General features: G+C 33.3%; 1 protein-coding gene across 1 annotated transcript; it reads left to right on the forward strand.

Annotated features, from left to right (window-relative positions):
- Window positions 1-1,567: 1,567 nt before the first annotated feature.
- Window positions 1,568-6,197, forward strand: LOC132740633 (RWD domain-containing protein 2B-like). Its single transcript, XM_060728577.1, has 2 exons — window positions 1,568-1,882; window positions 2,825-6,197. Exons 1-2 carry the CDS (start codon window positions 1,625-1,627, stop codon window positions 3,500-3,502), a joined length of 936 nt encoding a protein of 311 aa, XP_060584560.1. The 5' UTR covers window positions 1,568-1,624; the 3' UTR covers window positions 3,503-6,197.
- The last annotated feature ends 9,581 nt before the right edge of the window (window positions 6,198-15,778 follow it).

Below are 15,778 nucleotides of genomic sequence, written 5' to 3' on the forward strand. Positions count from 1 at the left end.
GATTTACAAGTAATATTTATAATGTTTGTATAAAGAGTAATTAATCATATTTAAATAAGTACATGTAGATTCTTATTTAAATTGATTTATTTAATATTGATATAAATCAATGATATTGTTGTAATATATTTATGATGCCTTATTTTCTTTTCAGGCCCATTTCTGTTTTGTGTTATTTATATTAATACTACACCGAATAAATATCTAGCAAGAACCCTATTGTGTTGTTTAACCCTGAGACCGTAGAGGCCCAGCTGCTAGAAAAATAAGTTTAAATTTTATTGTAATTCCTTCCTTTTATAATTTACTTTGCATGAACATTAAATAACTTGTGTGGGAATTTCTGTAAATATCTGTTTCAATTTTTAAACATTTGCCCTATCACGGAATTAAAGTCCGTGGCCCTATGCACTCATTTCTGGCAAAAAGCATTCGTTTGTTTGGTGTGTTTTAAATCTACATAACTCTTACCCCACAGGATCTAAATAACTGTGCCCATGGGGTTATAAAGTTTTCATAGACTTCATTTGAAAAGACATTTAAATATTTTTTTGTGAAAAATTGACTTGGCACATGTGGCATTGCTTAATGGTCTTCTAATGAAGTTATATAATTATGATGTTGCCAAAAAAAAATTTGAGCTATACAATGGTCATCACTGTGAATTTAAATATGACACCAGTACTGATTAGTTCCAGGAAACAGACTTGTAAGTCACTAAAGAGACCACTTTGCCAAAGAACTATTCCCTGAAACTAGAAAGGACATGACTTGTATATTTTGTATGTGACATATGAGCCGCGTCACGACAAAACCAACATAATGGGTTTGCGACCAGCATGGATCGAGACCAGCCTGTGAATCCGCGCAGTCTGATCAGGATCCATGCTGTTCGCTTACAGACCCTATAATAAGTAAAGAAACTGATAGCGAACAGCATGGATCCTGATCAGACTGTGCGGATGCTCGTCGCAAACCCATTACATGTATGTTGGTTTTGTCGTGATGTGGCTCGTCATTTCAGGCTACTGGTTTGGGACTATTCCTATAAATATGAGGTTGCTTTTGAGATATTTTTGCTTCTTGGCAAGCTTCTCAGACTTGACCGACAGAAAATATAACAAGCCCATAACGTCTGATATATTGGACCAGTAGTCTGGCTTCGCCATGACAAATCTTTTTTTTAGGTCAAAACCCATTTTCTTCTAATGGCCCATTATGACCCAGAAATGCTTAAAATTTTAATTCCTTATTTTTTGGTGTCCTGCTATAGTTTCCAAATTGGTCAAATGTCTAAAACATCTTTTGATTCTGTTGCACTCGTCAATCAATATAGTTGTAGTGAATGGAAGTCAAAATGCTAAGTACTTTGTTTACATTTTGCTACTTCAATGAAAATTATTTCACATTCAGCACTACTTTTGTCAGGTAATATTTAAGTATCAGACATTCTCTAAAACCATAACATTTTAAAACTCATGTTTGCCCTTTTTAAACATGAGAATATTTATTCATTTCTAATGTGCCTTTAAGGTAACAGAGTAAATGACACTATAACTTTTATATTTATTCATCCATTCTTGCAGCAAACCATCCATTCTTGCAGCAAACCCAAATAAAAGTGATGGACAAACCTAACACAGAAATCGAAGATGTAGACGAGGATATGGAAGAATCTGGTGTGAATGTTTTAGATATGCTAGAGCTACAATTGTCCGAGTATGAAATGTTACAAAGTATGTTCTCAAACGCAGGGGAGATCAAACTTGATGACGCTACAGCTCTTGTAAAGATAAAAGCATTTGTAGAAGGAAAGATAAAATACGAGTATTTGCATTCAAGACTTGGTTTTGCAATAAAAATAGCACCTGAAGATAGTGAGGTAAACTTTGAGTGTTAAGGAAAGATTTGTTTGTATCTTAATAAATAAAGAAGATATTTATGAATGCATTTCACTCAATTAAATGGAACAGTATGGACATGGGTCCCTTTTTAGCTCGATTTTTTTTTAAAAAGTAGAGGAATGGTGATAGTCCTGGCGGCATTGCCGTCCGCAAACTTGTTCTTTGATCGTAACTTTTTAAGCTCTCGGTGTATTGTCTTCATACTTGGCCACAACAACTCTTGGGACAAGACCTTTCAGTTGTCCAGACTAACCTTGCTCTTCATCCATAAATGACCTTCAAGGTCAAATGCCCAAATTTTGCTTGTTCTTGCTATTATCGGCTATAACTTGGATTGTCTTCAAACTTGAACATAATAATCTTCAAGGATAGCTCTTTAAATTAATCAGACAGACCTTGACCTTCACTCATAAATGACCTTGACTTTGAAGGTCAAATTATTGAAATTTTCATTTTTTTGGCTGTAACTGGCTGTAACTTTTTTTTATTCTTATGGTACAAAATGTACTAAGTTTGTCTTGAAATATTTTTTTAGCTCGGTAAAGTAAGGTGAAATTTGTACTGAAAATACTTCATTAACATATTTCATTATTTGAATTAAAAAAATCAACAATTTAGCTTGTCTGTTTCTAAGAAAATGGGCAAGCTATTATGATAGCAGTGTTGTTGTTGTAATTGTCTTTGTCATATTGCAAAAACTTTCATGTAGCCCATTATTTAAAGTAATCATCATAAAACTTGAAATACTTGCTTTTCTTGGGGCATTATTTTAAAAGCTATTATTTTGGAGATATGCCACTTTTTAATTTAAAATTTTAGTCAAAATTTAATAGTAAATTTAGAGAGAGAAGTATTAACACTGCATGTGGTGCTCTTGTTTGTATATTGTAATGTATATATGCATAAATATATGTTTCTAGGTAACCATGGAGCTAGTTTGCCAACTTCCTCATGAGTACCCGAGTGTTGCCCCTGTTGTTTTCACAAGAGCTCCGAAAATGAGTCGCAGTGACCACAGAAGATTGAATGAAGACTTGCAGAATTTTATTGTCAGTATTGAACGTGGTGAAATATGTTTATATAGCGTAATAGAGTGGATACAAGAAAACCTTCATAAATATAACACTGAATCTGATGTTAGTGAAAGCTCGCAAAAACCTCAAGTTGAGGAAGATACAATATTTACGAGGCTGTGGATTTATAGTCACCATATTTATAGTAAGTTTAAAAGACGTGATATTATAGACTGGGCGGAAGAGTTGAAATTGACTGGTTTTAGTTTACCAGGCAAGCCTGGTGTTGCTTGTGTTGAAGGTTACAGCAGACCTGTTGATGAATACTGGCATAGACTGAGACGATTAAATTGGAAACGACTCATGGTTAAGGAAAAGGAAGAAACTGATATCGGAAATGATGATTTAAGTAAACATAGAAAGTTCGCCAACTTTGAGGAGAAAGTGTTTGATGTCCGTGGTGGTAAGGGACGTGAATATCACATGGACTTAGGAAAATTTTACGAATTTTTAGAAAGTCATGGATCTGGACACATATTCCAAATGTACTTTGGTGTAGAAGGGAAGAATTCCTCTGTCTCATGACAAATAGTTGTGTACTATTGTTTGTAATTTTTTATCATGCAATGTATAAAACTCACAAATAATATATTATCATATCTAGATAACCAAATATATTATGCCTTCAAGTAAATTACATATAATCAATTCAGCTTGAGATGTTAAAAATCACATTATTTTGTTACTTTATATGTCTGATAGAGATAAAGACAGAGTTGATATGACAAGGGTATCTCATTGATTTATCAGGGAAATTTTGTTTGTTTGTTTTGGGTTTCAAGTCCTCATATAGTGAATTACCAGCTTTACTTGTGAATCTCATACCGGAGTAGAACCACTGACATTCTGCAAGCTGGATAACTTCCTCACATGAGGGAATTCAAAGTTGCAGGTGGGATTGGAACCAATAGCTGTCTGTGGCAAGTCGATGAAAGTCAACAATCCAAAACCACTTGGTCATAGAAGCCGTCCATTCAGGCATACATTGTATATATCAGGAATGTATCTGTATGACATTTATTGTGAACATTTGATGTATAAAGATTCTCGACTGGTTATATGGCCACATATAAATGGTGGTTTGCAATATTACCCTTGTCAAGTGGCTCAGGTTATATATGCAAACAACCATTTATATAGTGCCATATAACCTTTGCCATATAATATATTACAATACGGCAAACTTCCTTTATTAGAGAAAAAAAAGAAAGATTGGTCAAGTAGCAAGCACTCCGTAATATCTGTCACAAATCTTTAATGGAAAATAATATGGACAAGACTATCATTTTTAGGGAAAATTTTTCAAAAATGTACTGACTAAATAGCAAACAGTGAGGACTGTGAGGATGTCCCCATTTTCCATGATCTGCACTGTTTGGATTGGTAGATTCAGCCCCCATGGTCACTAAGATTTAACAATCAGGATAAAAACTTGAATATTTTCCTTTTTTGTTGTTTTTTTGGCCCATTTATTTATGAAAAATAATACGAGAATACAAACCATGATAACTTTAGCATTTACATTGATATGTAGATAACTAAAAAAAAATTTGTTTTGTTATGTTTTTTGTCGGGTATTATATCAGAATATATAAGACATTTTAAAGTTAAGAGGTCCTTTCATTTACACAATTACACAAGAAAAGGGGCAAAAATGATGAAAAGAAAAGAGTAAATAAACTGCTTTGGTAACATTTTTCTCTGCATGTACTATTTAGATGTCAAACAATTCAATTAGATTTATCCAGCAATTTTCAAATTCTTCTAATTTATCATTTTGTTACGCAATAATTCTTTCAATTTTTAATCTGTTTAAAAATTTTTCCATTGATTATCCTCATATATAAAATATTGTATATTAACTTGATAAATTTGAAATTAAAATAGCATGCTTATAATATTTTAGAATAAACTTGTTGTTATTTTACAAGATATTGGCATTATACATTTGATTCAAATATTGATTGATCTTTATTTTGATTTGATTGTTTTTGTATGCATGTATTTGTTATGTTTTTGGTCAGTTTTATTAGCTCACCTGTCACTTTGTGACAGGGTGAGCTTTTGTGATCGCTTTTCGTCCGGCGTCTGTCCGTCCGTAAACTTTTACTTTAAATGACATATCCTCATAAACCACTAAGCCAATTTCATCCAAACTTCACAGGAATGTTCCTTTGGTGGTCACCTTTGAAAATTGTTCAAAGAATTAAATTCCATGCAGAACTCTGGTTGCCATGGCAACCAAAAGAAAAAACTTTAAATATCTTCTTCTAAAAAACCCAAGGGGGTCATTGATTTTCCCTATATGTATATAGTAAAAACTTAAAAAATCTTCTTTTAAAGAACCCAAAGAGCTAGAGCTAAGATATTTAGCATGAAACATCTTCTAGTGGATGTCTACCAATTTTGGTCAAATAAGAGCCCTTGGGTCAAAATTGGCCCCGCCCCGGGGGACATTGATTTTCCTTATATGTGTATAGCAAAAGCTTAAAAATCTTCTTCGAAAAAACCCAAATAGCTAGAGTTTAGATATTAAGCATGAAACATCTTCTAGTAAGTGTCTACAAAGATTGTTCAAATAAAAGGCCTGGAGTCAAAACTGGCCCTGCACCAGGGGTGTCATTGTTTTTAAATATATGTGTAAAGAAAAAACTTAAAAAATCTTCTTTTGAAAAACCCAACGAGCTAGACCTCAGATGTTTAGCACGAAACATCTTCTAATGGGTGTCTACCAAGTTTGTTCAAATAAAAGCCCTGGGGTTTAAACTGGCCCCGCTCCGGGGGGCCTATATACAGGTGAGTGACTTCAGGGCCATCATGGCCCTCTTGTCTTAAGATAGGGTTGTTTCTTTGCAAATCAGCAATTTTGTTTATATTTTGTTTAATTTGTACCATTTAATTTTCGCAAAATACAATCAATTTTAATTTTTTAAAACAATCAATTTTAGTTTTATAGAACAATCTTTTCTAAGTGAACATAGGGTCAGGTGTCTACAGCAAGGTGAAGGTTAAAGCAGCATTTCTTAAGTATGGAAAATTGCATCACTGGCAAACAATTGTAATTTTGACAGAAAACAAAAGCAAATAAAAATAAGAAAAAAACTACAAAAGAAATACCAAAGCCTTGCTTAGTTAACTATTTTTGGCACATACTTCACCCAATAATTTGTGTTATTGACTTGCCTAGTTTGAATTTGGACCAGTTCATTTCAGAGAACAATGAGTAGAGTATCAAACTAATATATAAATTTGAGGAGCCTGCAATGGTCAGGCAGGTTTGGCTCTATCCTGGTAGCAAACGTCTGCTATTATTGTGGCTTATAGTCTTTTTAAAAGTCTAAAATGAAACATTGTACGGTATACTACTCACAATTAAAACCACCTCGATATTAAGGCCAAAAAAAATTGATTTAAAAAATTAAGGTAGAAAATTCATTGAAATGACGCTAGTACTGCATTTAATTTATTACATACTATGGGGTATCAAATAAACTTTAATGGCAGTAAGGACAAAATAAATATTGTACTTTTTTGCTATTTATCTTTATTTCAACAGAGATTCATTTTTTCTTTAACAGGCTAAAAAATATCAACAAACAAGCAACTGGGAGTTAAAAATTTCCATATAATATTTCTGTGAGGAAAATAAGCTCAACCATGATGTAGGAATTATTTTGTTTACATTTTTGTTAATAGAAAAGCAGTTATCATGTATTCTTAAATGAGACAGAAAAACAACTAAATAACAATACAACAGAAACCCTACTGACTTGCTCTCGTTAACTTCTGATAGTACTGGTTGAGGAATATATATATATATATATATATAAGATATTTGTTTTCTTTAATTCTTAATATCTGTCAATTTTAATTGTATATTTTTCTAAATCGATTTTTTTTAAATGCATATAAAAAAAATATGATGACTGCCAGAATGACCACCTGAATTTCAAATCCAGTGGTCTGGCTTACCACCTGCTAAAAAGTTAGTGTTGCAGCCTGATATCATAAACAATGTATACATGTAAAATAAACGTTCGGTTGAAACTAAAGATCTTATGTTAAGATACTTGGTACATGTATAATACTTGGTACATGTATACAACATTGTCTGGTGGGCCTTTTCAAAAATATTTAAACCATAAGGCTTGGCTCAAAATTGATCCTGTTCTTTGGAACTTTTTAGTTATCTACTAACTCAAGTAAACCCTATCGACCCACTGTGACCTCTTGTACAGTCACAACAATAATTGACCTTCGACCTGTTCAATATAAATTCGTATAAAATAGAATTACCATATACTGCTTTAAAGCTTGAACTATCTTGTAAATTTAAAGGATTTTATATCAAAGTCCTTTTAAAGAAACAGGCAACATGCACTGGTTAATTTATACATATCACAATAATATTTTTTCCTGACCCCTATACATGTACCTTTAAGTCCTTTATAGAAGCCTGTTTGTCTTTACATAACTGTCAAATATTCCACCCAGCAATGAAAATATTATCATGGAGTACCTGAAATAGTATTGACCAAAAATGGTCGTGCTATAAATAGACGTAACAAGAGGAAAATCTACCTATTGAGTCAAGGGTGGAACTGCTGAAAACAAGCAGATAAGTAAAATACTTTAACATCAAGCATTTAGTATAATCAATTATTTCATTATTTTTCTGTTTGATTAGCAAAATTGAATTATATATTGAAAAAATTCTGACTACCTCCCTTTTCAGTTTCATGACTCCCATGTTCTCGACTGTTGAATGAGGAACATTATATTTAGTTTCCTGATAGAACAGATCACATTAACAATAATTTAGTTAGTTTAAAAGTTGCCATTTTGCCTAAGATACTGAAACTAACAAAAAAAAATAGATAAATAAAAAAAGGAAACTTGGATAAAAGCCAGAGGATCGGTTGGATTGAGATTGTCCATGAATGATAGCTTGATAATAATCGTCTTCATGAAATCCTTGTGATATTATGTTATTCCCACGAGATCAATGAAATAATGTGTTGTTTCCACCAGAACCACAATATTATGTCGTTCCCATAAGAATCACGAGGTATTATGTTGTTCTCACGACAATCAAGAGGTAGAATGTCGTTTACAGGATAATCATTTCCCATGAGATATTATGTTATTCCCTTGATAATCAAGAGGTAGTATGTCGTTCCCACGATAACCAGTTCCCATGAGATATTATGTTGTTCCCAAGAGAGCCACAAGTTATGTCGTTCCCACAATTAATATGTCATTCACGCGAGAACCACGAGTTATTATATCATTCCCAAGAGATATGTGGTCCAAAGAGGATACGAGATATGGCGATATGCCGTTACCACAAGAACCACGAGATAGTAAGTCGTTCCCACGAGATATCATATTGTTTCCATTACATACTTATCTCGTTGCCCAGATTTAATTTAAAAAGTGCGCAAGTCAAGGGGAGAAACCGATATAGACTTAAAAATAGTACAATTCAAATTTTTCCCCTTTGATAAATTATTTTTTATTAAAAATTGATACATTTAAATGAAACAAAACTTTTTACGCTGATATTCCTCATTTATTTGTCCTTGTAAAAGAGTGATCAAGAACATTTTGGACTGGCGATGCATTGTTATTACGGTTTAATTAGGGAAACCAGTCAACCTGTTCATGCTTTTAAAGAAATAGACTCATAATGTGGTCATGGTAGCCTTTTATAAGGACACTCGCATTTCTTAAAGCTAGGAAGGACGTACGCCATCAGACAGCTTTGATATGCTTTAACATCCAAGTAAATAATGGATTAATTGTATGAGCATTTCCTAGATATTTATAGAAGACTTTTTTTGTTTGTGCTTTTTAAAAAATATGTCTGGTTTTAGAACGTTACTTATAATATGCCTTCTCGGGATATTTTGGAAAAAAAAGAATGTCTCTTTTTATTCATGGATTTTTTATGATGTCCATTCCGAACATTTTATGTAAATCGCGTTCACAAATTTTACCTGAAAGGCTCTTAACTTCACATTAGTCCGGACTTTTTTGGCCATTTACGAGCAAAATGATCCCAATATAGTTAAAATTATATTTAGTTTCTGTTGTTTTATATGTTTAATCATTTTTTATTATGAGTTGCACGGTACCCGTGTCTTTCAGAACACGAAGACGATTGGCCTTATTCGAAGTTTAATTGAATTAGATGAGAAATTACGAGTGTTCCGCGTGTATAAAGTTGGAATCTCTATGGCCATCAGGGGCGTACCTTAGCTTATTTTGAGTATACGGCAATTACAGTCCCTTGGCATGGCAAATGTGCCGAACGCCTGATATTCCCCACCGAGCAATGTAAATCTTATTGTCACGGTAATCAAATGTGCATTACCTTCTGCTTTAACTCGAAATAGTATTAACCAGAAAGGTCGTTCTATAATTCTACCTATTTAGCCAAGAGTGGAACTACTGCTAACAAGCAGATCAGAAGTAAAATCTTTCGACATCAAGCATTTAGTATAATCAATTATTTCATTATTTTCTGTTTTAATAGAAAAATTGATTTATATATTGAAAACAGTCTGACTACCTCCCTTTTAAGTTTCATGACTCCCATGTACTCCTCTTTGTGTGTAAATATTATGAAAGTAATTTGGCCATGATGTCCCAAAATTGACTGTTGAATGAGGAACATTATATTTAGTTTCCTGATAGAACAGATCACATAAACAAGTTTAAAAGTTGCCATTGTGCCGAAGATACTAAAACTAAAAAAAAACTAAATAAAAGAATGGAAACTTGGAAAAAAGATAGTGTTCGGATGAGAGCCACAAGTAATTATGTCGTTACCACAAAATATTATGTCATTCACGCGAGAACCACGAGCTATTATAATGTAATCCCAAAAGAACACGAGATATGGCGATATGCCGTTACCACAAACACCACGAGATAGTAAGTCGTTCCCACGAGAACCGCGAGATATCATGTTGTTTCCATTACATAATTAGGTCGTTCACATGGCATAAAAAATTTAATCATTGTCTCGTTACCCTAGTGCACAAGTCAAGGGGAGAAACCAATATAGACTTAAAAAGAGTACAATTCAAATGTTTCCCCTTTAATAAATTATCTTTATTAAAAATTGATACAGAACTTTTTACGCTGATTTTCCTCATTTGTTTGTCCTTGTAAAAGAGTGATCATGCAAGAACATTTTGGACTGGCGCGGTTTAATTAGGGAAACCAGTCAACCTGTTCATGCCTTTCTCGTTTTATTAAAGAAATAGACTCATAATGTGGTCATGATAAGGACACACGCATTTCCTAAAGCTGTGAAAGACGCCATCAGACAGTGTTGATATGCCCTAACATCCTTCAAAGTAAATAATGGATAAATTGTATGAGCATTTCCTAGATTTTCATAGGATTTTTTTGGTTGTTTGAGCTTTTTAAAAAATGTTCTGGTTTAAGAAAGTTATGTGCCATCTCGGGATACTTTACAAAAAAAGAATGTCGCGTTATATATTCAAGGATTTTTATCATGTCCGCTCAAAACATTTTGTGTTAATCACGTTCACAAAGTTAACCTGAACGGCTCTTAACTTCACATTAGTCCGGACTTTTTTTGGTCATTTACGAGCAAAATTGTCCCAGTATAGTTACGAATTATAATTAGGTTATGTTGTTCTATATGTTATTTTTTATTAATGAGTTGCTCGGTACCTGTGTCTTTCAGAACACAAAGCCGATTGCCCTTATCCGAGATTTGAAAAAGGAATTAGACGGGGAATTGCGATTGTTCCGCGTGTATAATTTTAGTTAAAATCTCTTTGGCCATCTTTGTTTCGTCGCTCATTGGTTACAACCATGGACTTTTCATGTATGTCACTAGGATAGAATACCGCAAACCATATACATGTACATGATCAAATCTTTCGTGTCAAGTACTCTATGACATGGTAATTGTTTTAATCAAGATAATGTGGGTATCTGTTACGTATGCGCCCAAATAGAATATTGGGAAAGACGTTCACTTCAGAAGTAAAACCGTTCGGTAACCATTACGATACCGGTGTGCTTTTAGAAGGCGAATAGGTGTGACATAAAATAGCCCTCCTGGTCATATCGACAATTATTTTACCTTGTCAAAAGTCTCGACAATAAACAAAATGTTTCAAAATGTTAACAAATGTTTTAAGATTCATAAATTGGGAAGATTTGACGGGATTCCTTCCTTCGACAGTATGATTGGGTTGTGCTTTGTTTTTTCCTTCTTGTCAATACAACTTGCCCACCATATACGAAAACAAGCATATGCATGTACGTTGAATATTTCGGACTATCTACCGGGTGAGAGAAAATAAAAATGAAATAATGCATCAAACATTCTATTGGATATTGAGACACATTAAACGGAAATCACCTATCCAATAGACATAACAATCTATATAAAAACCATTATAATAATTTACAGAAAAATATTATAAAACTTGTTTACAGTGAAACAAGTTTCATAACAATCCTTCCATTAAAGTTACGAAAAGAATCATTGTAATGCGGAATAATAACACATTAATAATATTCAAGTCATTTCAGAAAGGAGTTAAAGTTAAACTGATACTTTGCACGTATAATCGCCAAATGTAACATTACAGTCTTTGTAACTTAAGAAATACAATACCAAAGCAAACATTTCGGTTTGCATATAAGAAACATCGCAAAGTTGAAACAAGTAAAATGGTTTCCTGCGGGGAACATTTTTATATCTAACTATTTTCAACATTGTTTTGGGGGAGGGGAATAAATAAACGTTTGTATCAGGAATATAGTTGACAATAACCGATCAATATAGAAGAATTAAGGTCTTTGAAAACTGGTGACCGTTGATGACCGGAGAAGGTCGAACATAAAACAATTATTTATTTTTAAGAAAATGATTAAATATGCCTACCATTTTATGAATAATCCCAAGCAAAAAAAAAAAAATAAAGTAAACACACAAGTTTACGCAGAAAATGTCTCTATTTATTATGACAGATGCCACTACGGACATTTTAATTTTGTAGATTTTCAGTATTTTTTGAGATACATAAATTAAAGAAACTATGATAATTTTCAAATACATCATTCAAGTTTTTCCACCTAAAACGGTAAAATAATTATAGAAAATTAGAAATGTCACGTAATAGTTTTTTGTTCTTCATTAGGTGTAATTCTGATTTCCCTAGAGGTCAGACACTCACATTGATATTTCCATAGACTTACATTATAAGAAATGGGCCCTAATCCTACCTTAAAATTGAGTTTTCATGCTAAAGAGGTAGTTTTTCTTGCAGAATGAAATGTCTGACACATAAAAATGTTCCTGTTATATAGGGGTAGCCAACCAAATTTTTTGCAAAATGACTTCAAAGAGGATTACCCCCCATTTCATTGAAAATTTCTGCTGATTGCAGGACTGACATACACTTTTTATAAATGCAAATATCCAAGTCAAAATTATCACAAAGACTCATGAAATATTTCATTTTCTTCAGAAAACAATGTAGTGTTACTTTTTAAATTAGTTTTTATACTTAAAAATACCCCACTTTCATCCAATCACCTCATGTATAAATTGACTCATACGGTTTTCCCTGCACTTTTTTTCAGCCAATCGCTGGCCATGTTACAATGCGATTCCCTGACCTCTATAGAGGTAATTCCGTAACGTACCGACAAACAGTATTTAGCCAGGTTTTCGAAAAGGTCAATTAACCAATCGTGTACGGTTTACAGATCACATGCTCCTCCATGTACCGAAAACAGGTCACGTGCTCCTCCATGCCTCAAAAGTTAAACGCGTACCAATACCCTGCGGTCTCCAGACCGCAGGGAACAATACCTTTTTTGGTGAAGCAATCAGCGAGGCTAAGTCGAAACATACCAACCAGTCAGTTGATTACAAAAGGTCACTATTACCAGGGGTTAATGGGATGAATCGATGAACTGTAATTTAAGAAATAATATGTGTTTATCGGCTATTTTATACCGGTAAGCATTGTTATGCTCCCCGAAAAATTTCGGGGGAGCATATAGTCGCCGCCTTGTCCGTCTGTCCGTCCGTTGTCTTGTCTGGAGCATAACTTGAAAACCCTTGGAGATAATTTGTTTAAACTTCATACTGTGGTAGAGGGCATTGAGGGGTAGTGCAATGTCAAAGAACCATAACTTTATTATGCCCGGTTTTTGAATTATCTCCCCTTATAGAAAAAATCTTGTCCGGGACATAACTCTAAAACTATAAGAGATATCAACATGAAACTTTGTAGGTGAATAGATCTCAATGGGTAGATGTGCAGTGCATAAGAACCAAAACTTTTTTTTGTCTAATTTTGGAGTTATTGCCCTTTGTTATTTTTAACACTTTGAACTTTGTCCGGAACATAACTCTAAAACTATAAGAGATATCAAGATGAAATATTGTAGATAGATAGATCTTATTGAGTAGAAGTTCAGTGCAAAAGAACCATAACTCTGTTAAGCCTCATTTTTTAATTATCTCCCCTTTCAGAAAAATCTTGTCCAGGACATAGCTGTAAAACTATAAGAGATATCAACATGAGACTTTGTAGGTAGATATATCTCAATGGGTAGTGTGCAGTGCATTAGAATCATAACTCTGCCTTGCCTAATTCTCGAGTTATTGCCCTTTGTTTATTTTTACTTTTTAAACTTTGTCTGGGAAATTACTCTAAAATTATAAGATATATCAACATGAAACATTGTTGGTAGATAGATCTCATTGAGTAAAAGTGCAGTACAAAAAAAACATAACTCTTGTTTTCCCAATTTTTGAATTATCTCACCTTTTAAAAAAATCTTGTCCGGGAAATGACACTAAAACTACAAGAGATATCAACATGAAACGTTGTAGGTAGATGGATCTCTATGGGTAGATGTGCAGTGCACAAGAACTTGAACTCCGCCTTGCCAAATTCTTTATTCATTTTTACATTTTGAACAATGTCAGGGACATAACTCGGAAACCATAAGAGATATCAACAAGAAACTTTGTAGGTTTATAGATCGCATTGATTAAAAGTGCAGTGCAACGGACACTAACTCTGCCTTGCCTAATTTTGGAATTATTGCACTTTGAACTTTTTCCAGGGATATAACTCTGAAACTACAAGAGGTGTACTTTCCTGTGTCCAAAACCTATTCGGGGAGCATCACCCAGCTCAAACCGGGCTCCTGTTGATGTGTAGAAATCGACCTCGAAGGCCGTAGTCTTGAGTGGTTCATTTTTTTCGCATGAAGTGTAAAGTGTACAGCTGTTGAAATTGATAAAAAATATTTACTATTAGAAAAACAAAACGTAGCCAGATGTCTCTTTTGTAATCAAGATGGATTTTATTTCCCTGTTTTAACACGATGGTTTCGAGTCTTTTGTTGTTATTATTTTTTTGTTTTGTTTCACTATAACCAAACATGAGATACAATCAAGGAAAATATCGCTTAAGAAATGATTTAATTGTCGATTAAACAAACAGTAGCTTGTTATTTTACCTTAGTTTGTCAGTGGAACAATAAGTTTCAGTAAGCACACCTAAATTTTAGTATCACGCGATCATTTAGTTTCCTTAAAAATAATATTTTTAGAAGAGCGCAATACATCAATGTTAGAGAATAATTGTTTTAAATTGACAAGAAAAAAAAACTCTACTCTTTCAATATTCATGCGATATATTTAAGTTAGATCATAACATTGTTAAATGCCTAACGTACACAAAAGCATGTAGTTATAAAAAGACTAGCCAATCGGTGAAAATAAAAGAATTGTACGGAAACCTGTATAGGGCACTGGAATGAAGAGATAATGTAGCATTTACACAACAACAACAACAACAACAACAAATAAAATAAAGATACGAAATAGGTAACATCCCAATCATACCTATGGAACCAGTAGCTTCGCAACTGTTGATCGATAACCGCAAAATTCTTAATTTTCAAATTTCACTTTTTTGAAACTCTGTTCAGTTTTTAGCCTCTGTGTATTGACATGTACTGAAAATCACACTATGTGATATGATACTGAAGACAAACAATAAGAAATTTGATTAGAATATGGCGCGTCTGAATGGTTATAAAACAGAAATATTTACATTACATCTGGTTTATCGCGCAAAATTATAGTTTTCAAGTCGGAATATTGCTTGTCTTAAGTTGATCAATTGTAAAAGGGGGTCATTTTTTCGCATCAGGGTGAATTATATAATTACAAATAGGAATCAATTTTTAACGTTGACAATTGGTGAATAATCTATTGAAAGATAACAGAATAACGTTTATTGTTACACCGTCAAAGTTGTTGCAAGAGTTGTGAGAGATTTTGTTTTGTGGACAGATTCATTCAAACCTAGTCTTCAATTTAATGTAACATATTTACTTTTCTTTATGCTCTATGAGATATTGAATACCCACCGTAGCAATGAATTTTCTGAAAACAAAGAGAAAAAACAAGGCAAGGAAACAGTGCTTGTTGATTCAAAGTTACACCGACACTGTAATGGTCATACGGCGACTTTCCAGCTGTACTGGAAGACCTCAAGTGCCTTATTATCTAGCTTGATTAGATCCTAACCTGAAAGAATCTGACTAGATTCGAATCCACATCGGTCAGGGACAGGTGATTTGAAGTCGGTGACGTTAATCACCCGACAACGGAGACCCCAAGACAACAGTAAAAGTTTGAATTTTTGAAAAACAGACCGACACGTTCTTAAATATTCTCAGTATATAAAAGTCATGATGTTAAGATGCCTATAT

Source organism: Ruditapes philippinarum, unplaced genomic scaffold, assembly GCF_026571515.1.
Source record: "Ruditapes philippinarum isolate M1 unplaced genomic scaffold, ASM2657151v2 ctg13106_1_1_1_1, whole genome shotgun sequence".
Taxonomy (NCBI): Eukaryota; Metazoa; Mollusca; class Bivalvia; order Venerida; family Veneridae; genus Ruditapes; species Ruditapes philippinarum.

Bases quoted from the DNA above. Each gene is read 5' to 3' on its own strand.
- LOC132740633 (XM_060728577.1), top strand. From the start codon at position 1,625: ATGGACAAACCTAACACAGAAATCGAAGATGTAGACGAGGATATGGAA. The intron at 1,883-2,824 runs GTAAACTTTGAG...ATATGTTTCTAG, and splicing joins TAGCACCTGAAGATAGTGAG to GTAACCATGGAGCTAGTTTG.